At 41.4% G+C, this 25,760-nt stretch overlaps 1 protein-coding gene across 3 annotated transcripts; it reads left to right on the top strand.

Annotated features, from left to right (window-relative positions):
- Nucleotide 1: 1 nt before the first annotated feature.
- Nucleotides 2-24,549, top strand: RB195_018907 (uncharacterized protein; the record flags this gene model as incomplete). 3 transcript variants are annotated; one of them, XM_064186536.1, is made up of 28 exons in its annotated part: nt 2-46; nt 136-232; nt 1,165-1,279; nt 7,902-8,020; nt 8,845-8,913; nt 11,697-11,810; nt 14,231-14,374; nt 14,527-14,618; nt 14,969-15,036; nt 15,319-15,448; nt 15,631-15,753; nt 15,813-15,982; nt 16,046-16,110; nt 16,254-16,385; nt 16,443-16,553; nt 20,841-21,012; nt 21,073-21,172; nt 21,228-21,320; nt 21,381-21,494; nt 21,552-21,719; nt 22,145-22,276; nt 22,423-22,533; nt 22,899-22,997; nt 23,083-23,227; nt 23,310-23,395; nt 23,469-23,590; nt 24,085-24,163; nt 24,517-24,549. In XM_064186536.1, the coding sequence occupies 28 exons, from the start codon at nt 2-4 to the stop codon at nt 24,547-24,549; spliced, it is 3,048 nt and encodes a 1,015-aa protein (XP_064042415.1). The 3 variants fall into 3 exon arrangements, with proteins under 3 accessions (XP_064042415.1, XP_064042416.1, XP_064042417.1); XM_064186535.1 differs by lacking the exons at nt 7,902-8,020; nt 8,845-8,913 and having other exon boundaries at nt 11,697-11,701; nt 11,775-11,810; XM_064186534.1 differs by lacking the exons at nt 2-46; nt 136-232; nt 7,902-8,020 and having other exon boundaries at nt 1,204-1,279.
- Nucleotides 24,550-25,760: the final 1,211 nt, after the last annotated feature.

Below are 25,760 nucleotides of genomic sequence, written 5' to 3' on the forward strand. Positions count from 1 at the left end.
GATGGCACGAACTCAAGTGCCATTGGTCTTTAGTGCGCGTTTCTATGTGAGCTCTGGATTCTTGTTGGTCTTTTGTGGTGCTTGATGAGTTTCGTTAATTCGGTCCTTTTGGAATCCTCAATTCGTAGCTTCTAGACTTCTAGCGGTCGCAGCGTGACCGACCCAGTCTGTACGAAGCCAATAACTCGATCTCAACTTCCTGATGGATCTTTGATGGATGTTCTTAGGAAGGGTTGGTTCTTGTGGTCACGTTACGTGCATAACTTCTCACATTCTTTCATCTCATTTGAATACGCTAAGAAAGTGACCGTGCTGTTGAGTTGCTACACTCATTTCGTTGAAAAAGCGGGAACGAGTAATCCAAACGCTAAAGAGTGATCTAGTGACTCACCTGTCCCGTGGATGATACAGTGCTTTTTATCGATTGTTGCGATGAGTTGTTGGTTGCGAGCACAGGCCGCTGTGGTGACTGACTCAGCATGCTTTTCCCAGAGCAGGGGCTGTGTACAGACTTGTATTTATACTGGCCTTGTGTACAGTTCCCCACACTTTGTCTTGCATTTCACGCTTTTTGTCTGTGAGAGAATGCAAATCATTCTTTGCAAATTCATTTATTAGCTAACTTTGCCTCCATTGAGGGGTTTCGTGGTTGCAGGGCTTATTTCTTTTTTTTTTAAATTCAAGGAATGGTGATTTCCAGGGGTGATCTCGTTATAATCATTCACCTTTAATCATTGGGCTATTCTTCCCTCAAAGTTTCTGTCCTGTTTCATGTTCTAGACGAATTTTGTGCAACAAATGAGCATTGGTGAGTAAATGCAGATTGCTCTCTAATACGGAATAGCTTTCATTGCTGTACTTTTTGAAGGAATCTTCGTTTTTTGGAACTCTCACATTACAATTTTTTAAATTCCAAACTTGTGGAAGGAACTATTAGTTCCTTCCTGAATGCTGATTTTCATCACATGGTGCTTGAAAACATTCAGTTCTGAAGGTTTCAGCCGCATAGGCTTCTCTCTATGGTGTATTCTGGTGCTTTCGATATTCATCATGACTCATTTCGCAAACTTGTGGTTATATTGATTTTCTTTTCATTGCAATGGTATATGTAGTGCTTTGTGTGGCTAGGGTTTGGACGTCCATTCACTGTTCAAGTAATTTTAGAACATTTCGACATAGCGGACTGTGTCGTCGATCAACGAGATGGGGCTTCCGCCAATTCTGACACACACGATGGTGGCGTTGATGGCTATTTTAGCATTTGCTTCGGCTCGGCGAGGTGGGTTACCTCTTTTGGGGTTGTTTGTAGATCTGAATCTTTTAACTAGCGAAAAATCGATTTCAGTAGGTTGTTTTCTATCTTCCTGTTTCTTGAGGCAGCGATAAATTGAAAAACGAGTCAGTCGACAAGTGATTGATTGGAGCTTGTTGGTGCGCGAGCACAGTTTGAATATTGACAAATTGACATGAAAAAGTGTGCTGTGGTACTATAACCTCAAATCAAGTTGTGCTAGCTTTTATGAAGAGTGAAGACAAAACTTCCCCACGTACCTGTTCGACTCGTTCCTGATGGAGTTACATAGACGTACTTAGACGAACAAGCTTTATAAAGTTGGGATTACTATACCTCAACGACATCACTGGTATATTCGAACACTGTAAATTATTGAAAATACCGTGAAAAGGGGTTCTCAGAGGTTCTCGAGCTTTTTTTTATCGAATGTACTGATATGGAGAGGTCATTTTGACCTCTCTACATCAGTGCATTCGATACATATCCACATCACTATATATATATATATATATATATATATATATATATATATATATATATATATACTCAGCAGACGTAATCAAATGGAGTTGTTTGCGCCATGGGATTGTCTCGGGTGTAGGATCCTGCACATCTATTAATTCATGATATGAACGCTCAACATGCTGAAACTAATATTCTTTGTAATTATTTTTTAATCGTTAGTGGCTGGTCTGACATGACAGGGATACAGTGAAGTAGACAAGGTCGTTAGTTATCTATTTGCACTTTTCTGAGTTGTTCGAACTAGTGCGAAATAAATCTCGGAAGCGAAACCTTTGATCGAATCTATATCTATCTATCTATCTTGCCTTAATAGTTTCCACTCTGATATGACGTCGACTCTCCTTCAGAGATTCCAATGTCAGAAGTGAGTTCAAGCTTAACGAGGATCTACTTTCAAGACAAGTAACAATGCCCTCTTTCAAAACAGTTCAAAGTAAAAACACCCATTTTTACAGTTTTCAGCTGTAGAAAATTTACGGCTATGCTCTTTGTATTTGTTGTATAAAGCAACCTACGACTTTTTTCTGGGAGGAATTAAGTCACTCTAATAGACGAGTGGACATTTGATTCTACTGTGAATAGTTCTGCTCTCAATGCAGATTCAGCGCATACTGATGAAATCTTAAAGTAATAGTCGTAATAATACTTTATGCCGACCTCTGTTTAAGACCTGCATCAGCGATGCTATTTGCTGTGGTAACATACCAAATAAATGTAATGGCTTTCCTATAGCATAGAAAATCCTTGGTGAACGTTGTAAAAATGATTACAGTACAAAATATAATCAGAATATAAAGCCAGATTTGATCTCTTTTCATTATGAGCCGCTCATTTTGTACGTCTTATTCATAATTCAGACACATCAGGGTTTACATGGTGGTCATAACAGAGAATTCTACAAGTTATGTTATTCTGCGGTTGCTAGCCGTTCCGTGTTTTGCTATAGTGTGCCTACGAGGTTTTTAGATGGAACCTTTATTTGCCTGACGTTTCGGCTTTTTCGCCGTCTTCAGAGGCCTAAATAGAGGATGACTGGAACAATGCTACGTTTATCCCGTCAAGTGCCACACCACCCTGGGTCAGTGTTTCGATAATCGTTCAGGGTAGTGAAAACAAAAACCTATCTACATTGAAAATGGTCTTACGTTTTGCTCCACCGGATGTGGCGCGGCTGGTTGCACGCACTTGTCACTCAGTGTACCAGCGAATGAGTATTACTGCGTGTAGATCACCAGCGACGACATAGATTATTTGATCTACACACAGAATATCAGGCGGTTATAGGTCACAGAGCGGTACAAGTGGCAAGAACTCATTCGTTATGGACAAGCATTCATTCCTATTATTCATTGAAGGGTTTCTTTTAAGAATAAAAAACGCCTCCAACGTCTTCCTTGCCGATATTTTTGTTTCGTGAGCCAGTATAACGCATTTCACATCGTAATCGTTCCCGTTGTGGGCCTCATGTCTGTGCCTTCCTAGTGGTGTTATCAAACTTTTTCGTCGTTTTCCGGCCATGTGTTCATTAATCCTCACTCCAAGATTCCTACCGGTCTCCCCAACGTAAGTTGCATTGCATATCAAGCACTCAATCTCATATATTACCCCCATTTCGTAATTGTGCTTGGATAATGCTGCGCTGAACAGCGGCACTGACACTGTCAGAGATAAAAGGAAGACAAAGAGAAATTTTGTTTTCGCGCGGAATATTGCTATTTACAGTGCGGGTTATTCGGTAATGCAGACGTACTGTATGGCCATTGGCACATGCGATTTTCAAGGCTAGTCTTCGTGATTCGTGTCGTTCTTGGTTGCCAGTGCATACTTCACTAGCGGTTTTGAACATATTACGAATCACTGCGCGTTTTACTGCAGTCGGATGTGCAGATTTGGCGTGCAATATGATGTTCTTGCAACTTTCTTTGCGATACCACTTTACTCTAATAATGCCGTTTGAAGTACTTATTTGTGTGCTGAGGTACGGAAGCCATCCTTCTTTTGGGGTTTCTCGTGTGAGTCTTATATATTGCGATTGTTGGTTGAGTATTCGGAAACACTCGTCCATTTCGGACTGTGTTGATGTTATGATGCAACAGTCGTCAATATATCTGCAATACATTATTGGTCTACGCGAAAGTACTGGTTCTTCGATTCTGCTCATGAAGCAGATCGTCAGTACTGGTGCTAATCGTTGACCCATTGCTAGCCCTCTCAGTTGCGCGAAATAATTTCCTGACCACCTGAAGATATTACAATTCAGGCATTCCTTGATAAGCGTTATTATGCGAGATTTACTTAGTCCATATGTTTCCAAGTTGTTACCATATAAATCTATCATCTCAGAGAGAGCTTGCAGCGCCTCACTGTTTTTTACATTCGTGTAGAGTGAGGTTAAATCAAAAGACTCTATTACGCAGTTGCCCTCAACTCTCGCACTGCGTAATCGCTCAAGGAAATGGTGCGTGTTCGACAAGTGAGATGGTATTTTAGGCAAAATTTGACTCACGATTTTATTAAGAAACCACGAAATGCGATCCGTTGGTCCTCCCACACAACTTATTATTGGTCGGATTTTGAATGTGGCCGCTGATGTTGAGTTGACCTCATCGGGTTTCAGCTTATGCGTTTTGATGAGGCTGTAGAACACAGGGCAGGTCGGTTTGTCAAGCTTTAGGCGGCTAACAAATCGTTCGTCAAGGCCAGCAGATTTTCCCATAGTCATCCATACATGATTCAAGCGTTTGCACTGCACAAGGAATTCTTTCTCTGTTACGCGGCGATAGATCGTTTCATCTTGCAAGTGAAGATTTGTTATTTCCCGATCAAGAGCCTGTGACATGACTACGAATTCCCCACCCTTATCGCTTACTGAAAGGTGTATGTCCCTTCTTGTAGTCATTTCGCGGATTTCCTTCAAACCCTGCCATTGCTCGCGCGTAAGATTGTTAAGGGTGAGTCGTCTATGATGGTTATAAGCGGACAACACCCCAGATAATAGAATTCTAAATTTTGTGTCTGTTTCGCGAGCTGGTTCGGGTTCTTTATAAAAGTTGCGCGGAAATGGTGTTGGGGGTAACGCTCTTCTGCTTATAGGTGCAGCGTGCTGATGGTTACTTTCATTCCTAGCTCTGATTGATTTCTGCTATAGTGTGCCTACGAGGTTTTTAGGTTCCATCTAAAAACCTCGTAGGCACACTATAGCAAAACACAGACAGAATATGCCGAGGTTTCAAGACAAAAGAACATTCGAACTGCTTGCCGTTCCGTTATACTATGGAAAAAATTAAAAAGTCAGATTCAATTCCGGTCTTCGCTGTAAATTTAAGTCTCATGCAAAACCAGCTCTTCGATGTAGGTTGATTACCTTCTTTGAGTCCAATTCATTTCGTCCTGATATAGACTTTCTTATTAAATAATAGTGAAGTTTGCAGAGTTTCTCCCTTTTTTTCGGTATTGCAGAGTTCCTCCCTTTTCGTTCGGTAATGCAGAGTTCCTCCCTTTTTGTTCATTAACTGTTTGTTTTATTCTCTGCTCTAAGTGGTTTCCTTTGTGTTGATTTGTTCTTGTATCGACTGTCCTTTTTTGGAGTACAGAATTCTAGATAATGAAGATAAGTGCTGTGCTGTGCTTGTCCCCCCTGTGATCGTGCAGATAGAGATGAGGCGTCGTTTTTTCCTTTGTAATCTTATCTTGGTTATCCCTGGAGAGAAGTGTGCTCTATTTTTTTTCCTGAAGTTCTGCTTGAACGAAGGCTCACTGGTTGCATACTAGGTATAAATTAATTTTCGGAGTTATAAGGCTGAAGAAAAAAGAAATGTGAAGAAGGTCAATCACGATCGATGTAGTTTTACGTTTCATGTAGGTGCATTATTGGGCTGAATGCGTATTAATTACTGTCTAGCAGGCTAATTCAGCTGTGCTATCATAAGCCTTGTGAATTCTCATTCATGGATCGAGCTTGCCTTCTTTTTTCGAAGCCACAACCAAAATAGTTAGACACAATAATTTTCATTACCCCCACTTTCGTTACCATTTCATAGCGCTCGAGTGTAACCTATGAAAGGCCTTGGAAGCTGGAAATGTTTAGTAACAATGACAAAAAATCCTTTGGCTGCCCGCAGAGTTCACAGCCGCGCGGAGGGCGCCACCCGCACTGGTCCGCAATCGTGCGCTCAATAACCACTAAACAGCCAGCGCCTGCGGGCAACCTTTAGGATATCGCATTCGGAACTTCACTTCAATCGTATTGACTTAGAATCAATAGTATGACTTCCTCTATGTGTTGTTGCCTCCCGTACATAGTGTAGATTAGTGCTGGGGGTAAAAACTACATAATAATTGAAGAAATTTCTTCGTTAGCATATCAAATGAGCGTATACGAATATAGGAGATACAAAAACGACAGTAAAAAGGTGAGATAATGTTGTCCTAATAACTAAGAACGTGACAGAGAGAGGAAATTATCTAGAAATAGTGGAGAGAGAACTTGTAGAAATGTTGTTGTTTTAGAGGAAAGTACTCGAACAGCGAAAACATGATTTTTGCGCTAGCCGCTCTGCTTTATATGTACGATGAGCGGGCAGTTACCAATTGAGAGCAAAAAGCCTGGATTATGTAATTCTCCAAATCACTGACTACTACGCTGTTGCATTTGAATCTCAATTTGCTTTTGTGGATAAATAAATAAAATAAATAGCTGTTAAAGGCAGTTAAAGACAAAATTGAAGGTGTCGGTCCTCTCCACGACTGGATCGGGGTAAGGGTCTAGTTTACGGATTTGAGTCTAACCATGCTCAGTTCCACCTAGAAGTCCGGGAAAAGTAGTCGTGGCGGCACCTATCCACCCTACGATGTGCGAGAGAACGCGGGGAATTCCCTCGCCCGACGTGCACAATCCGACTAATGTAACTCAAATAAGTAGCGGAAGCAGCAAAATCGCAGTCGCAAACGATGGCGTTCCGCGACGAGTTGCGGATCACCATCTCTGAACCAATTTTACTACATGTAGCTAGTCACATCGGGGTCGGCGCAACCAATGCTGTTTCTCACGTCTTTTTCTGGATTGCCAGAACGAATCGAACGTGATCACACTAGTATCGTAAACTGCACCCACTAATCCTATACACCTATGGCGAGATCTCATCACTGTCAATTTTGTAATATGCTGCTTTTAATCAACCCAATTGGATCGTTTTGTTCATTGTTTTGTTCCAGAACTGAATATTTTTGAAATGAAGAGGAATCCTATCAAGTTCTTTTCCTACTTGTGGTCTGTTCTATGCCATCTATTTTACAGCTCCAACATTTTCCTTTATTAAAAGGAAGCTTAAAAAGACTGAGGAAAGTTGACGAACGCTTTGATACTGTGCATGTCCGTAAGTTTTTTTGAGTCATTTCAAGATTATTCTTGAACGCTCGAATATTCTTGAATAAGTGGTTACACGGATGGGCATCATCTACTGAGTCTCCCGATCACACTAAGTCTAATATCATTTGCAAAAACACACGTTTGGACTGTGACCACTAGATGGCGCGCTAACAGATTGAAAACGAAAGCCAACTTGATTACTTAATGGAAGTCACTGTCGGCTTTCAGCCTTGAAGACAGCTTTAGCAGAAATTCTGGTTGCAAGTACATATGCGAAACGTCGAAGGTCTCTAGGGCATAAGTTCAGGGAACAGTTCAATACGGTAAAGGAACGAAAATGCGTGGTTCATCATATCACTCATGCGATTATAAAGAGTTGCTTCATCAGGTAAACTAATCGTTATGGTGCTCCCGAAGAAAAGCGCTGTGGTGCACGACAATCGTTGAGGTTTATTCGTTTTGCAGTAGACTTTTGAATGACTGGATAAGTTTTTAATATCATGTATCTGGCTCTGGTTCTTCTAGTTTTAGTTCACGCTTTCGTATAACTTCGTTAAAAGTCTTTAGAACATCCTTAGCCTTTAGAAACCATTAAAACGCTCTGACATATTTCCCTCTTATGAATGCAGTTGCTCCGTTGCAAACTGCACAGCCCGTGTCTTTGTTTCCGGTGGTGCGTAATACAAATATGGACTAATACATGATGGTATGCAGCGCTGTTGAAGGCCAGCATACTGAAGGAGACTGTCGATCTGTTCGTTCTTTCGAATTCAGTCTTGACTTCTTTTGTGGAAGCGAAGCCAGTGTAGAATGCTCCAATCTTCACTCGTCTAGTACGTGTATGCTTGAGTTTAATGCGTGTCCTCACAATTCAGTTAAGGTAGAGTTCATTGGAGTTCTGTAGGTCAAGTTCTTCTCAGTAGTCAGTAGTAATCAGCATCTGCTTCGTACCAACCGCAGTAAAAGTGTAAAGCAAGTTGTAGAGTTAGAAAATCCTCAAAAACACAACACTAATTTACTTGCAACAACTTGTTTGATGACACAGCGACATCCAGCTGGAAAAACTGAGGAATTTAAATTCTCCTGCACCCACTGCATCTAGCTGAATCCGAAATTCCTCGAATTCTGTTTCTAAGGCCCCTAGTTAAAGGCAGCATACCACGATTCTGAGGTGGTGCGGATTTCAGGTGGAGTATTTGTATACGGTATAGTAGATTATGGAGAGGGATGTGATTCCGTCAATCTCTTCCTAATTGCCGTTAAAAACGGCCCGGAAGATGCGGCGCGAACAAGGTTGGTGCGCCCAAATCGAACTCCTTGTGGAAAAGAGTGCGCCGGAACGCTCGAAGCCGTATCGTCCAGGCTGTTTTCTGCGGCAGTCAGGAAGAAATGGGCGGAATCACCCTTCTCTCGGTAATCTACGATCCTGTACACGAATACTCCACCGGAAATCCGTACCACTCCAGATTCGTGGGGTGATGCCTTTAACTGCCAACTTTGTGCATTCCGAATGCACGGCGCAAAACGTATTTTTGCTATCTGACATATACCAATAGTACGTCTTGCGTCAGTCAAAATGTCTCGTAAGATGGGTGTCTGTGTCGACAATGCTTGTTTTGTGAATTCTGTTTTTAATCATATTACGCTCAACTTTTAGCTGGTCACTGGAGATCTGCCGATGGAGGTGTGAACGGCTTGTTGTCTGGTACACACCGACGTAGCCTGGGTTTGTTTTTGAGGAGAATGTTGTCTGACTTCGGTTTTTTTTTTTTTTGCTCTGCGACAGTTGATATAACCACCACTTCATATTTTGCACTTCTTTGTTCTGAACTGTTCTTATGTAAAATCCACTTATCGGCTAGCACATTAACGCTTTCCTCAGGCACATTCATACTCTGTCGGAGATGGATGCGATCGAAAAGTTGTTGCGGTGGTCTTGAGCGAAATTGGAAGCAGTTCTCGTTTTGTTTTTGTTCCCTGTATGCACCGCGCACAATTCGAGTGATCAACAGAGTATTGACCGACATTGATATATTTCGCATTATTTGCTCTCAGTGGTTCGCAAACAAAGTTTTGTCAGCCACCATTTTCATTTTTTTTTCATTTCTAATTCTCGTTATTCCTATACTTGCCAAACTAAAAGTGTTTCATGCAAACATTTCTTCGTAAATAATAATGTATGTTTTACGTACGACTGTGTGGTCCAACTACTATTTGTATTGCAGAAACAAGAAATTTCAAGTACGAGGTCTAAACTTAAAGGCATCACCCCACGAATCTGAGGTGGTACGAATTACAGGTGGAGTATTCGTATACGGGATCGTAGATTATTGAGAGAAGAGTGATTGCGTTCATTTCTTCCTAAATGCCGTACAAAACGGCCCGAAGATACGGCTTCGAGCGTTCCGGCGCACTATTTCCTACAATGAGTTCGATTGCAGCGCGCCAGCCTTGTCCGCGAACGCATCTTTCGGGCTGTTTTTTACGGCAATTAGGAAGAAATGGATGATCGTAGATTATGGAGAGGTGGGTGATTCCGTCCGTCCTAGGTATTTGTTTTTTTTTTTTTTTTTTGTTCCACTCTTCTCTAAATAAAGTTCGATCAATAGCAGAGGCTCTGTGCATTTCGTTACTATGTTTTCATTTTCATTTACCTTTGTTCTAGAGTCAGTTCGGAAAAAGTTCAGTATCGTGTGGGCTGAGATAGTTTTCAGTTGATGCTGAGGGATTATAAAGTGATTATCGTCACATTAGATCGAATGTACACGATTTGAAACCCCCGAATTCTTAGTAGTGTTTAGGAAAATTGTGTAGATGTTCTTTCCAGTGGTAGGTAGATGTCGTTATGCACCTTGTTACAAGCAAAACAGAAGAGGAAGGCAAATCCAAGGATCAATGAAATATTAGGAACTTGTGGGACTCGTGATGACATTTACTCGACAATTCGTTCAGTGACGCCAACAATATCCAAAACTGTGGGTTCATACATGCGATAGTCAGACCCGGTGCTTCTACCTTCTTCATTTTTGGGCGGTTGGCGAAGGGACCCCTCTCACTTTTGACGGTTGGCGAAGGGATGTTCATCAGTTGAGCTGCACCCCATGAGAAAGACCCCCTCACCTGAGGGGGTCGGCTCTTCCCTATCGCAACTATGTGTGGGTGTAGAATCTCAGCGTTCTACAACTACATGTTGTACGTAGTTAACACTGTCGGCGTGGTTGTCGCACATGTCTGAGTACTTTGTGTCCGTTTGAGTTTTCTGATTCCTAGAGTTGCAGAGGAAGTTCTTCATTTTTCGTGCTTTCGTTACTAAACACACCCTACTTACCATTAGTGGGGATCAACATCTCTTCAATTTTCCCTAAAGCTGCTCTTAATTTCACTGTTCATGTGGTCGAGTGAAATTCGTCTCGCTTCTGGTGCAGTTGCATAAGCGGCCACTGGCTCGAATTTGCCTGCGAAACTGAACGAGAGTCTGTCTCATTGTGTCATTGCGAGCACACCTGCTGTAACTGTATCAGAAGTCAACTCGTTTTGGCTCGACTTTATTACTTCGTGCATTTGGGTGTGATTTCTTATCCCGACATTTCTTTCATAACTTTAGCGTTTCAAATGATCGGATTTCTGCAGAATTAATTGACTTTGATTAAAAACTCTTCTGGAGGGCATCTCTTCTCTTCATTTATAGGAATACCACTCTCTACATGTGTGACCTGATAATTGGCTTTTTGTTGCTCACGTATCACGAAATTGACGTAGTGGAATCCTGCGGAAAATATAGACTTCGGCGCGTAGATATTGGCGTGGCCCTGCTCAACTTTCCCTAATGGTCTTAAAGAACGGCGTGGGAAACGGCGTTCGTCCCTACGAATGAAATAGAACGCGCCATAATCGTGCACTCGCCTCATTCACAAGCGATTGAGAATGAAGTGGGTCTCCTCAGAAGTCTATTCATGTAAAAGCAATGAGTAGGCTGCTGCGGGAACCGGAGCGTGTGGAAGGGTGGTGCGTTTCAACATACCTTGTAGGGACTGAGGCGGTTCCTACTGCGATGTTTAGAGCGATTAAGCGGAATCGATAGGAGCCACGCTCATATTCAAATCTACACCCCGAAGTATATGCTTTCCACCAGGTTTCAACACTATGTTTACTTCGGGATACGGTGCTTTCAATTTCACTTACACTTGAAAAGCTGCTAGCTAAGCAGATCTGTGGTCGATTGTTAATAAATGCTTGCTCCTTTTCCGAAAGCACCTGCTGTAATGTTTTTAAATTTGAGGTCACTTCATCATTCTTCGTTAGTAAGATTTATGGATTACACAAGTATTTTCGTTCGTTCTTGACTTTTGTGTTGCTAACACGTATTTGTATTGTGAACCGCCATGTGCTTTGCATTTTTGTGTTGGAACTAGTACAACGTCCTTCACATTGTACACACGTTGAAAAGTTGTCATATCATTGGTGGATGTTTCTCATTACTAATATGGACCTAAAATCCTTTTGTTACAGCTTGCGTCGGGAACGAAACTTTTGCGTGTAACGACGGACGGTGCATTCCAAAGTCGTGGCGTTGTGACGGTGATGTAGATTGCAAGAATGAAGAAGATGAGAAAAATTGCTCGAGTGAGTCGTTCGTTTTTCTAGCGAGAACATGAGTTAGTAATGGGCTTTCGACAGTAGCAAATAAACCACTGTCAGTTGTGGAAAACAAGGCCATGGATGTAAGACTTCACCTCGTCCACCGCCCAACGTATTGTCTCGACCTGATGCGTTACGTCTCAGGCAGAAACTGGTTGTATATGTTACGATATGTCTAGCTACAAATCTCTTCGTAGGATGTGATCTGTAATCTTATCCAATGCCTAGAGATTCTAACTGGAAAGAAATCCGAGTTCTTTTCGAAGAATACTTCAAAGAATACTGAAGATCAAATACTAGTCTAGGGTTTGGTCTTCAGAAATAGCAGTAGTCGAGCCAAATCCAGTTATTGAGGCTAGCCATTCTTCACTGTTTTCTAAGGGAACCATTTCAAGAATCATTTATGCATGTGCGAACCGAGATTACGAAGGAGTTAACCACCAAGATTGAATTTGAAAGACAACTCTATCGGTCCATTACTCAAACAATATGTTACAACAAGTAGAAATTACTGGCAGTTTCGTTAACAATTTAAAGGCATTACCCCCCGAATCTGAGGCGTGTGCACAAGGCTGGCGCGCTACAGTCGAACTCCTTGTATTAAATAGTGCGCCAGAACGCCCGAAACCGTATCTTCCGAGCCGTTTTTACCCCAATGAGGAAGAAATGGACGGAATCACCCACTTTCCATAATCTACTATCCCGTATACGAGTACTCCACCTGAAATCCGTACCGCTTCAGATTCGTAGAGTGATGCCTTTAATAATGATCTGTGATCTACTACGCGGCGAATCACCTATCAACAGTCAGGTGGTTCATAATTAAAAGCACGGTGATTTCCGCTTTCGTGCAAAAAAAGCGGTTGGTGTTTCTGAACAACAGATGGGGACACATCTAAGCAACATCACTTCAATTACTAGTCGTTTTTGACACTGGTGTGCAACAAGAGGACGATCTTTGTTGTACAAAGTTGTTAGTTACCGGTATTCACAGAAACATCACGACCAGACGTTAAAGTGTTCCTGTGGATCGAATTAAAGCGCTTTTGAATCGCATGTGTCTGAGGTATGAGTAGTTGTGAGAGAATATTATGAGATACGACCACATCCACATATCTTAAATGAAGTAGCACTGTTTGTTAATACGCCAAATTTCCTGTGTTCCACATCAGTACGATATAACTGTTGACACTTCTTTGTTCTTTTATGCCCAATTGGCTTCGTAGCGCATGTGAATACACAGTGGGCCATGGTTGCACTTGCAACAGTCAATACTAGATTCTTCAATACCAATTGCGTTTGAAATTTAGAAGATACGCTTTAAATGGTAGCAATAGTTGTTAAATTTTAGATAGGAAGAAATTTGACTGTGTTCATATGTGGTTGCCATGAGTTAACGGGAATAACCATTTCCTCATCTGGGTCATCTTTTGTGCCGAAGAGCTTTAAGACAAGCATTTCCAAATTTGTTCGGAAGTGATATTAGGAAATTAGAATGGTTTAAGTACTACCCATACGTAATGTGGCTCATCCGCAAACAAAAGTAAGTTTGTGACTTGATATTTCGATGGAAGATACCCATACATTCATAGAAAACATGTTGTATCGCAGTGGAGTGTCGAGTCCTCGCTGAAAGCGTACCTTGGCATCACATTACGAAGCATGACAAGCTGCTCTGAGCTTTTTCTTATTTCAATTGTTCACTTTTTTCTTTCACATAATAGCAGCGATGATAATAGTGAGTAGAATTACGCAATAGACGTTTTCCACTAGTTGCGGGGTTTGCTTCTAAGGAGACTTTAGGTTTCCATTTGTATTTTACCAACACAAATGATAAAACGAATGGAAGGTAATCGTAACACTGAAGAAATTCTTTTTTTTTTTCTTGTTAGTTTGATAGTTTTTTTCTGATGCCATATACTCGAAGATTATCGTTTGAGGGAATCCAATTTCTGCCACGTGCATAGTTAGTGTTCTTCTATAACGGGCTTTTGGATTTTACTATGCATACAACTAAAAAAAAACGCTGATCATATACAGTCGAACAAAGATATGTAGGAGGAATTCAGTTCTTAGAAATTACAATCTTTGAGGCGCCTTAACAGCACAGGAAATCATAAGTGGAAATGGACTTTCCTAAGACTGTGTAGTCCTATTTTTGCACTGTTCTACGAAAAAAGGAGAAAACCATGAAATATAAGACAAGAAGCCGCGCTCAGTGGGGAGCGATATTACGCATCTCCACCGAAGCCGCATCAGGTCACCCCGATACGACTAAGTTTTACGACTGTGGATAGGATATAGTTACTTCAGATATCTCAGATCTCGGAAGAAAGAAATAAAGTGAACTGTGACAAATAGTACAAAAAGGTATTATACTTTTTACACTTAACTTTTACTTCTAGCTACATGCGGACCAGAAGAATTTCACTGCGCGAAGGAACAACCAGCCCCGGCCTTTAAAACCGCCCAGATGTGTATACCATCGCGGTGGGTTTGCGATGGCGAGTTTGACTGCGAAGACAGGAGCGATGAGCGAGATTGCCCTGGTATTTTTTTTCTTTTCAAAATTCCCTTCGAAATTCTAGTTTTTCTTTCGCAGCTGCGTGCCTAAGTTTTTTTTTTCCAAAAAAACTGCAGGCTTTTTTGCAGCTGCAAATAATATAGATTTGCCATTAAACAAGGAAATATTTGTTTGTAGACGTGAAGTGCAACGAGAATCAGTTCACATGCTCTGAGTTTGATGGACAATTCAAGCTTTGTATTCCAAAATCGTGGCAGTGTGATGGACAAGTTCGTTTTTGTTGAACTGTCATTATTCGTCAGAGTTTTTGTTTGAATAGAGCTACTGTTATTTTTTAAACAACGGATTTAATCAATACATTGGGTGTGGTCAAAAATTTTTGATTCGCCGATAGGAACGGATATGCCATCACTCATTACATCGTTCGTCTTTGTTTTCCTTTGTATCATTTTCCATTTCTACCTAGGAATGTCTTTTACATTCTACATCAAGCAGCCATTATCAAATTCATCCAGTCCTTCGGCAGGATGATTGGTTTATTTTTGAACATATAATATCGCTAATTATTTGTTTTGTTGCTATAACCATCACTGCATTAATCTGATGTCCTTATGTTTAGAAGGATTGTGCGTCAGGCGCTGATGAGGAGAACTGTGAAAAACGTAAATGCGAGGATACTGATTTTCAGTATGTTTCTCGTTTTATTGCCACAATCTTCAAAAGGGTACGAAGCAAACAAAATTAACTTACAATTTGAGCTAAGCTACAGCTACTATAGCAAAGAGGTTATGACAGTGAGTAGTTTCTTTGACAACACATGCATACTCTGAAAAGGATTTTCTTACCATTATTTCTAGCATTTCCTCTTCTGTCTACTTTATTTATTTATTTATTTGCTCATTTATTGATTATTATTCAGGTGTGGTTTCTGCTGTAGCGAGCTATGTTTTAAAGGTACCTATTATTCAGGTGCGCCAATGGGATTTGTATCTTCAAGAACTGGAAATGTGACGGTGAAGATGATTGCGGGGACAGGTCTGATGAAAAGAACTGCACTCAAACGCCGCAACAGATCTGTGATTCCAAACGGATGTTCAAAGTTAGCTATGCAGTTTTTCTCGTGAAGTTTGAGTTGCGTTTTGATTGAGGAGCCGTTCCTTGTTACGCAACATGGTTGGCATCTGTTTACTGCAGCATGTTATACATACAATGGTCGAGAAGCGTTTCTTTGTTTCTTATAGTAAGTTAAAAGTGATATTTGAGTTGTGAAGGTTGTTACAGTGCCTCACGAGTGATGGTTGCATATCGAAAGATTGGGTTTGTGACGGTGAAGCTGATTGCTTCGACCACTCCGACGAACGAAACTGTACGGAAACACCACATGAATGTGCTCACCCAGAAACGGCACGTAATCTCTTCATACAAAATATCCTACGCAAAAGCCAAATCTTTGTCAATTTCAGGAATTCGCATGTGCGTCTGGGCGGTACTGCATTAACAGATTGTGGTACTGTGACGGAGAGGAAGACTGCCCAGATGGTAGCGATGAGCGAAATTGTGCTTCAGCAAGAGAGTGTGTCAAAGGAGAACGAAGATGTCCTTCTAGCAACCTTTGCATTTCTGAGACTCAGTGGTAGGCATTACTTGCAGTTTTGATATTTCTCAGCTGCAGTTTTGAGAAGTGAGCTACCCTCAGGTGCAATGGGGTTGAAGATTGTCCTGACGGTTCCGATGAGTTGCACTGTCCTACTAATGGCACAGGTTCGCCTTTGATTAAGTTGTGTAGAGCCGATTTTATCATTTACAATGAAAACTTCTGTAGTTTTGAACATTGATTAAGGATCTGCGACTTTGTTCAGAAAAAAGTTTCCAGCTGTTTTAGGGGTTGAAAATATATATTTCAGTTGAGTCTTGCGACAAAGACACACAATTTTCTTGCCCTACTGACCCTCCCATCTGTGTTAAATACAAGGACCTTTGTCTGGAGCGAGGCCATAATGATTGTGGTGATGACATCACATGTGCTAAGAATCTGTGTAAGCTCATTCATTCCGGCTGACTGGGAAAATAGTAGTTTCCATGCTTACTTTCAGCAATTTGTACGGAGAAGAGTGACTATTGCGATTGTCACAAATCATATGCGAAGAACGTTCGCATATGCCATTGCAGAGCCGGTTTTCGCGCTGTTAACGAGAAGTGTGAAGGTACGTGTTCCTTCTTTATTAAAAAAAAACAGCAAAATGCGAGACTAAGGTTGTTCTCAACGAATAGGTTCAAGGAAGAGGGATTACATTGATTTTCCTCTCCGTCGCACACGCGTTATTACACCTCATAGGAGGTGAAACTAGCGAGAATAGGCACTGCGCAAAGCGACTACTACGATTGTCACGGACGGATCCCATGCGGAAAACGTCTGCATATGGTATTGCACAACTGGATTTCGCCCTCATATCCCGCTGGACAGCTCAGACTTGTAAACTACGCCCTTAACTCCATCAATTTCTGGAGAGATCCCAACACCCTTAATTTTGTTGCCTTTCATCTATGGGATGTATCTTGTGGTGCATGATTTTCAAAACAGTAATTGAAAGTTTTCTTCTGCGAAAAGAAAGTATTGTAGTATTGTGTGTGCTTTAAAAAAAGGAATATCTTAAGATTCAGTGGGGTTGAAAACGATTTCAAAAACACAAAAGGAAGAAAATAAAGACAGTAGAAGAGTTTTGCTGCTCGATGTCAATGTCAGCGACCCGTAATACCTCCAACGATTCGCAGGTCATATCTGTTTCAAAGTTTTTTTTCAAACAACAAAATTGCCTCGAACGACGACGTCCTCTATTTTGGAAATTACCATTGCTTCGTTGAAGCATCAGATAATGGGGAGAATGGAGAGTGCACTGAAGTTCTTGGAAATTGAGGCATCCGAAGCACGCCTTTGGTTTTTGCTCGAAGTGCTGCAAAATTTTCTACGACGTACGTTTCAAAGCTAATGAAGAACTTAAGGCGGGAACAAAAGCCTCGACAAAACCATGTAGTGTGCATGTCGAAGTTTCGAATTGTAAATACCTCTAGCATACACGATGCTCTGGAATTCCAGACCAACAAGTCTCACCTCAAAAACATCACCTCACGAATCTGGAGTGTTTCGGGTGGGTTATTCCTATACGGGTCGTAAATTATGGAGAGGGGTGTGATTCCGTCCATTTCTTCCTAATTACCGTAAAAAACGGCCCGCAAGATGTGGCGCGTGCCAAGGCTGGCGCGCTCCAATCGAACTCATCGTAGACAACAGCGCCTGGGAACGCTCGAAGCCGCATCTTCGGGGCCGTTTTTACGGCAGTTGGAAGAAATTAACGGAATCGCCCCCTTCCCATAATTTACGACCTCGTGTAGGCATAACCCACCTGAATCCCGCACTACCCCAGATTCGTGGGGTGATGCCTTTAAATACAACATGTAGTACTCCACGACAGAACTGAGTGCTTACTGCAGCCTGAAAGTAGAACTAAATGGTTGGCGGTTGTATTTCACGATCACACGAATAAGGTATACGATGGAAAATGTTCACGGTGTAGACCATTGTTCTCAGAAACAACACAGTCAAATAATATATTCTTTATCCGAAATGACCGGTGACAAATAATGACTCGTGAGGGTCAACAACTCGTTGAGTATCTTATGGCAACTTTCTGAGATTAACGAGGCCATGGTATAATGCACTAAGATTAGATGAGGATCAACGATAACACGAGTATAAATGTGAGGGCTCCTGTCGATGGGTGACGTGGGGTAAATGTGGCCTCCCTGCCTGTGACACCACTAGAAGATCCTAATCTGGTAGCTGCTAGCTACCTTCGAAATGTTGCGCGTGACCTCCACCGCAACATCAGCTAGTCGATGACTAATCAATTTCCGCTGCTCAGGAGCACTCGGTTTTCCTCATCTATCTTAGGCTGTCCGGCTTATTTTGGAGATTTCGCTAGATTTCAGAGGAACCACTTCTCTTCGCTTGGTTATGTTCAGACCAAAAGCTTCAGTATACGCAGACGCCTCCTTATATACGCCCTGACCTGGGCGCTCTGACCTAACAAGTAACTATGATAATAAGGGATAACATAACAACAAATAACTAGGTACCAAACATACACAATGTACATGCATGTAATAATAATGTACATAATATTCCAACAGAATAATTCAGAAAAGTGCTAAGGATAAAGTGCATGGCTTTGATCAATCCCTATGGGGATGCGCTTTGCTTTCGACTTTAATTCAGAACTGTGAGATTTATGAACGTGCATACAGCTTTACTATGGCTTACTTGGGCTAGCCGATGTGTCAAGTAAGTGTTTTTATACTTCCAGGCAAACCTGGTGCTGATAATTCATCGATTTCGGAGAGGTGAAAGGCTTGGTCTGCACTAGGGCGGCTTCGAACCGTGAACCGAACGTTGGTCGTACGGTCACAGCGGTACTTCTTGCTGACCGAGCTACACTAACCCTCATTCTAAACATTCAGAGAATCTCTCATAACCATATTCACCCTTCCTATGCAGCTTAGTACGTGCACCACGTCTGATGAAACTCTGGCGGGATGATCTTTGTCACAGTGTCCGCGAGCAAGGTGAAAGTGATGTAAAAAGAGGTTAATAGGTTCCTAGTTCAAAGCCAAATCCGTACTATGGAACAGAAAAGAAGAGCTTAACGCCTTCGTTGCAACGGTACTTTGTTTCCTGCAGATTAGACAAGAATGTTTCAGGAGTAGGTGCACGAGTCTCTACCCAAAATAGCTCTAGGTGGTTGTGTTGGCAACGTCGTCGTTGCTTTAGAAAGAGAGTGAAGCACTCCCAGTACATGATAGTTCCCATTTTTGGAGCAAAAGTCTTGTAGCTAAATGAACATGTGAGAACATCAGTGATACTTTTATCGTTCTGATCACGTTGCACAGTGTCTTGAGGAGCACGAAGAGCATCAAATTTTTCTTAAAAGGCTCAGTAAAGAAATCTGACCAATGGCTCGGTGGTTTCCTGTGGTGCGTTTAATACCGCACAGAAGCCAGTCGCTGGCGGCTCTGCTGCAACGTTTGTCTTTTAATCATGTGTTCGGACCGTCTTGTTTTTGTTTCTTTGACAGATGCCACAGCGCTTCTAGTTCTTGGTTGTTGACGTAGAAGAGATCATCAGATACTTCTCTCATTTCCGTGGAGCGAGATGCTCCAACCTTTTTTTTGATGGAGCGTTCAATAACTCTTACCTCATTTTTCTCCCGATTCCGAAGTGCCCAGGCTTCTGAAGCTTCCCGACTTTTGTGTGCATCACCTCAGCATTCCTTTATATTAGTTCTATGAAGCGCACAGTTCTATTCTACAAGAATATCATCATCAACCCGAGTGAAGAAGGGTCTGACAAGGTGACACATTTTCATCTAAAATATTCACAGCCACACTCCAGCACGCAAGACGAAAGCTGAAATGAGACGACGTGAGTGAAGTTTGACGGTCGGCAGCTGCACCATCTACGCTTTGCTGATGACGTAGTTCTGATAACATCTAGCATCAGGAAGGCGGTCTGAATGCTGACTGAACTCTACGAAACATGTGAATGCATCGGTCTTCAGCTGAATCTGAGAAAGATGATGTTCATCAGAAACGGACGGGTCTCGGATGGATGCCCTATCTTCAGTTAACGGAAGGAACATATCTGAATGCTACAACTATGTTTATCGGGATATGGGCACAAGGAACGAAGTGAGCCCCGAGCTGGGGGCAGGAGGAAACGAGCGACTTGCGGAGCTTGTAAAAGTTTGGAGGATATAGTGAATCGAAATAGAAATCGAAATCGCAATCGAAAGAATGACCCAGGAGTATTCTGCTTCGCCCAAGTGAGAGATGAGATTCGAAGTTTTCTCTTACGTCAGCGATCGAAGGTTAGAGACGCCGCGTTTACCAACGTAAATAAAATAAGATGGACAGGACACGTGATGCGCTTCAACGTCAACCGTTGAACCAGAGTCGTGAGCGACTGGTTTCCACGCGATATTAAGCACAGTACAGAAGGATCGCCGGCACAATGGTCAGACTTCTCACGAAGTCCTTCAAAGAAAATTTGGATTGGATTACTGGCGCTCGCTCAGCCAGTTCGAAGGTCAATGGGAGTCAATTTGATCAGTGTGATCCAAACAAATAGCTGCTAAATCTGGTGAAGTTGTTGCTTACTAGAACCCTTCCACAGTGAGCGCAATTTACCAGTGAGATAACTACTACCTGTTGTCGAAGCATTTTTTCTTGATCGTCGCATAGGCGCACTCTTAATTTTTTTCAACGATCTGATTAAGAGACGTCACTTGTATTATTTCATACAATTGAAGTACTTATTCAAGCTTTAACTGTATTCAAAACCGTCCAAAGTTCTGCTACCTATTAACTTAACTTATAGTTGTTACACTCTCAGTATTGTACTGCATAATTAAAAATTTCGTTAAAAGCCTTCCTCGCAGACATCAATGAGTGTGAGCAGCCGGGAACATGCGATCAGATTTGCGAGAATACTCCAGGCAGTTACGTGTGCAGATGTCATCACGGATACAAACTAAGTAGAAGTCAAAACTCTACCGTTCCTAATAGATGTAGAGCACTTGGAGGCGATCCACTTCTTCTTCTTAGCAATAGGTAGGTGTGATGTTCTGTTGTTATTGTTGGACATCGAAGTACTATTCTGATTACTTTTAGGGCAACCATAAGGCAGTTCGATTTAGTTACAAATGTGCACATTCCTCTCATCCAGAGTCCAGGATCTGCTGTTGCTATGGATTTTCATCTAGAGAACGGAGTTTGTTGTTTTAATGTAGTGCCGGTCCTCAAAATTTAAACTTTGTATGTTTTAGACACTAGTTTGGTCTGATATTGCACTGCAAAAAATTTTGATGTGTAAAATTGGCAACGACTCTGTCCATCACCATTTAGCAGTCAGAGAAAAGGTTTCCTCAGGAACGCTTTTCGAAAAAAAAAACACAAATTAACCAAATTCACTTTTTTAGTGTGCTGATGGGGAGCAGAGCATTCTTCTTGATTCAGACGTGCATACTCCAGATGGATTAGCTGTAGACTGGGTTCATAATCTTCTTTTCTGGACTGATGGCGGCCTTGACCAGGTGCTTATCAATTTTAGAAAATTTTCATTAGATCTTATTGCAGACGCACTGTTTGAGGTGAATGTCATGGATTTGACGACACGCCGTAAACGTACTTTGTTTTCTGACGGTCTTGAAGAACCACGTGCGATAGCTGTGGATCCTGAAATGGGCCTAATTTTCTGGACCGACTGGGGAAAAGAGGCTCGCATTGAACGTGCTGGCATGGATGGACAACACAGAACCGTAAGTTCGCAGTAGTATTTTTCTTACTTATATCACAAGAAGCATCTAAATCCTATGTTTGATACATTACATCACATTACATACAAAACCAGAACTCCCATGCGATTTGAAGAAGTATCTCCTTGCAAACTGAATGAAAAAAAGAAATTTCAGGGGTAGCGAGTACTTCACCAGTTTTTCTCAAAATTTGTAGGATAATGAGCACTTCATTTTTTTCTTGAATAGTTAAAAAGGAAGGTCTTCTTTGTAATTTTAGATCTTTTGCATGTGTTAATCTTAAAAGCAGCATTTTTCGCTTGTTTTTGAAGAAAGTATGCTATTATTTTATTTCTTGTCGCGGTAAGTAATATGTGTGAGGCACGATAATTGCTTTCTGCTGACATTTACTTGGAGTTTGTAGCAGTGGTTAGCAGAATGTGTTCTAGGTCATTGTAAAAGGTGAACGAGTCAAGTGGCCCAACGGTCTTGCGTTGGACTACATTGACAAACGAGTGTACTGGGCAGACGCAAAAGTGAAGTCTATTTTCTCCTGCGATTACTGGGGACGTGACATAAAGGTCAGTTTTTGATCAATATAATATACTTGTTAAATTCAAGTGATCATACTTGTTCAAACAAGATACATTTGTAACTATTTGAACTGGCTCACTGATTAAGTAGTTATATGTTCATTATATGGAAATAAAGTTTAGTTTACTTCCAGATAATCCTCCATTCCCATCAATACCTACGACATCCATTTTCTATTGCTGTGTTCGAGGACAGGATTTACTACACTGACTGGGAGCATGATGGAGTAATCACTATTAATAAGGTCAATCACAATTATACAACTTTCCTTATGAATCATACCTATGTTATTTTTTTAGAACTGTTTCGGCGAAATGAAAGATTACTTACTGTTCTTTTTTTCTCGTCTTTATCTATAGTTGGGTCAAAACGATATGAAACACGGACCGTTGCGCAAGCTGCCGCGCTCGGAAGCGGTGCGGTGGAGACAGCGGTTGGAATCGAGATGGGACCATGGCGAACAGCAGAGGTGTGTGGCGGTAGCGTGGATCCTTACACGATCCCAACCGCTACGCTCCACCGCTCCGCTTTGAGCGCAGCCGCTTGCGCAAATGTCCATGTTTCATGTCGTTTTGACCCGACTATATCTAATTGTTTCTTTTTTTTAAGTTCACTGGAGGTGAAATGCGTACTGTTATGCAGAAAGTTTCTACACCAATGACCGTTAGAATTTACCACAGACTTGCACAACCACCACTGCCAAACAAGGTTTATTATTTCAAAATGTGGATTTTCACTAACTGTACAATGCATGTACAAGTTCTGTGATTAATAGTTGTATGCTGTGTTATAGTGCATAAACTCGGGTTGTGATCAAATGTGTCTTCCTCGAGCTGTGTACCGCAAGAAGGAACGAGCTCTTGAAACTGTATGGCATGACAGACCATTCGCATGTATGTGTGAGGGTAACACTCCCACTGACCTTATAGAATGTGCCAGTAAGTATTATGCCTTCCTTTCGATACTAGAAAAATAAATATACTTGTAAGCGATAGTTCAGTTACCTCTGAAATATTTCAGTAGATATTGCGTCTGGCGGCACTGGACGAGGGTTTTCACTTAGCACAATGTTATTCTTTTTAATGTTGTCGATATTTGCTGTGATGGTGGGTTTCCTTTCACTCCTGCTTTAGACTTCATAGTAATTTTCTAAAGTTCTATTTTCGTATTTCCTTCAAGGGTGTTCTGTATTATCGCAAGCGTCACTCTCCCGGTGCATTCACTGCTCTGAATTTCGACAACCCGATTTATCGGCGCACTACTGAGCCTGATATGGATGATCCATTTCGTGATCCTTTCAAGTGAGTTTTTATCACAAGCATATCAGTAAATATAATAAAACTGACGATGTTGAGGTCTCTGTTGGCAAGTATAGAGTTCCGGATATCGATTATGAGCGTGGCCCTGCTCAATTCCTCCTAATCGTCCTTTAAATGGTGTGGAAAACGGCATTTGTTGTTAGTATGAGCTGTGTGAAAATGACCCACTTTTGTGCCCCGTCCACGAGTCAGCGGTCGAGAATCAACTGGGTCTCCTCAGCAGCCCAACAGATTATGAATAGTAGTTTTCAAAGTTTGCACGTCCTACCCGTACCTCGTAGGAACACTCACCGTTTTTCTGGACGGTTAAGAAGAAATGAGACGGACCACGCTCATACTCGTAATCTACATCCCTAAGTTTGTCCACAGTCACTTTAACAACGTCGTTTTCGTGATACGCCACCTTTAAAGGTTTTTTTTTTTTCTTAAAATTTGTGCGTCTCACATCTCACATCTGTTCTGAATGTTATTTTCAGCGACAACAATGCAATACAAGATCAAAGGAATGTTAGCTTGGTACTAGCTCATCCGGAAGATAACGTTCATAATTCAATGGTTTGTTTTTTTCTAATACGTTTGTTTTTTTAAGACGCTGATGTGTAGCTATCGCCGCTACAGTGAAAGACGTGATTTTTTTTTTGCAGTAACTTCTTCAGACTTTTCTCTGTTTTGAAAGTTGATATATAGTGGATAGTACAGCAGATATTCCGTGCTGTTGACATGATGGGCGGAAGTATACGCTCTCACAGTAATTATGTACACCTCATAGTAAGCTGTGGCCCATTTTTTGATTCTTAGAAAGTCTTTATCTAAGTCATAAAATTTTATCGCAGGGAGTTGAGCGAATTTGTGCTTTTATTGAACGTTTGTGTTTTGGTTGAAGCTGTCTGACGGTAATATTCTTTCAGATCGAACCTATGGATCGCCCAGTGACCACATGAGCAACTTTTCAAAAAGAAAAGTCCGCTTGCTTGTACGTCAACTGGTCTAACTACTGTGTTTTCGTTATGTATTCTAATGTTCTCATAGAAGTTATTCCTACTATCTATATTCTTTTATTACATTTTGTTTCACTCATCTTATATCATTTTTTTCTGGTACGGTTATGTGATGAACGCGCTTGGCGTATTTTGCTATGCGTTTTCTGCTTCGAAAGTCGCTAGAGAGCTTTGGCGGACGGGATTAATTGTAGAATATAACAATATCTTTCGCTCTGCTGTGATAGTGTGCCGCGGTCCCACCCCGCTCTGCGGTTGTTCAGCTTCGTCGTCATGCTGTGCGATTCGGGTGTTCACTTTATCCATTATCCTACCCCGTTAATTGGTTCACCATGGCCTTCATTTTAGATTCGCCAAGTTATTTATGTGTGAAAGACGCAGGCATTCTATCGGTATCCTTGTGCGCGTCAATCGCGTCAGTCGTATCTTGTAGTATCCTAACCCTTGTTCCGTATGTAGTCGTAGATGGCCTACTATGTGCGTTTGTTCTTTCACGAAGGTGGCAGACGAACGAATTTCCAATTAGCTATTTTTAGAGTTTTGTTAGTCAGCCTTGTTAGAACTGTAGCTTCCATTTGCTCATTAAAAATGTATGTTTGATGTAGTTTCCTTGTACAGGTGAATCTGTAATAAAACGTTTCTTGATGTTGATTACGACCAAAACATTTTGTGTTGTACTGCTATCGAGTTAGTGTTGTTCTGATGACTCGGGCAGTCATAAGGGTACCCAGAAACTTGCGTAATTGAATCGAGCCAATGTCTATCTTGCTCAGGTGGCACTCACGACCACTATTTTCTCCCTCGTACATCGCGCAGACGTGATTTCGAATATCCGTTTCATTGATATACTTGAGAGCGATTCAGTTCTTCAATTGCATCTTCAACGCTAACACGCAAGTCGAACTCATCGGAACTGATCAGCCAAATGTTAGAGAGAAACTCAATAGCTTGTATTTTGATTTTACACTCACGTTATATCACGGAACTTTAATATAGATGTGTGCTTATTTGGTAAATATTCGATGAGTACAATACACTACGAGTGTATAGCATGGCCGCTTATTCGAAGAAATAACTTATAAATACTTAGAAATTATAGTGTGATTTGATCATAAGAAACAAAGTGTACTAAGAGGATACGCATTTCTGACCAT

Source organism: Necator americanus, chromosome II (genome assembly GCF_031761385.1).
Source record: "Necator americanus strain Aroian chromosome II, whole genome shotgun sequence".
Taxonomy (NCBI): Eukaryota; Metazoa; Nematoda; class Chromadorea; order Rhabditida; family Ancylostomatidae; genus Necator; species Necator americanus.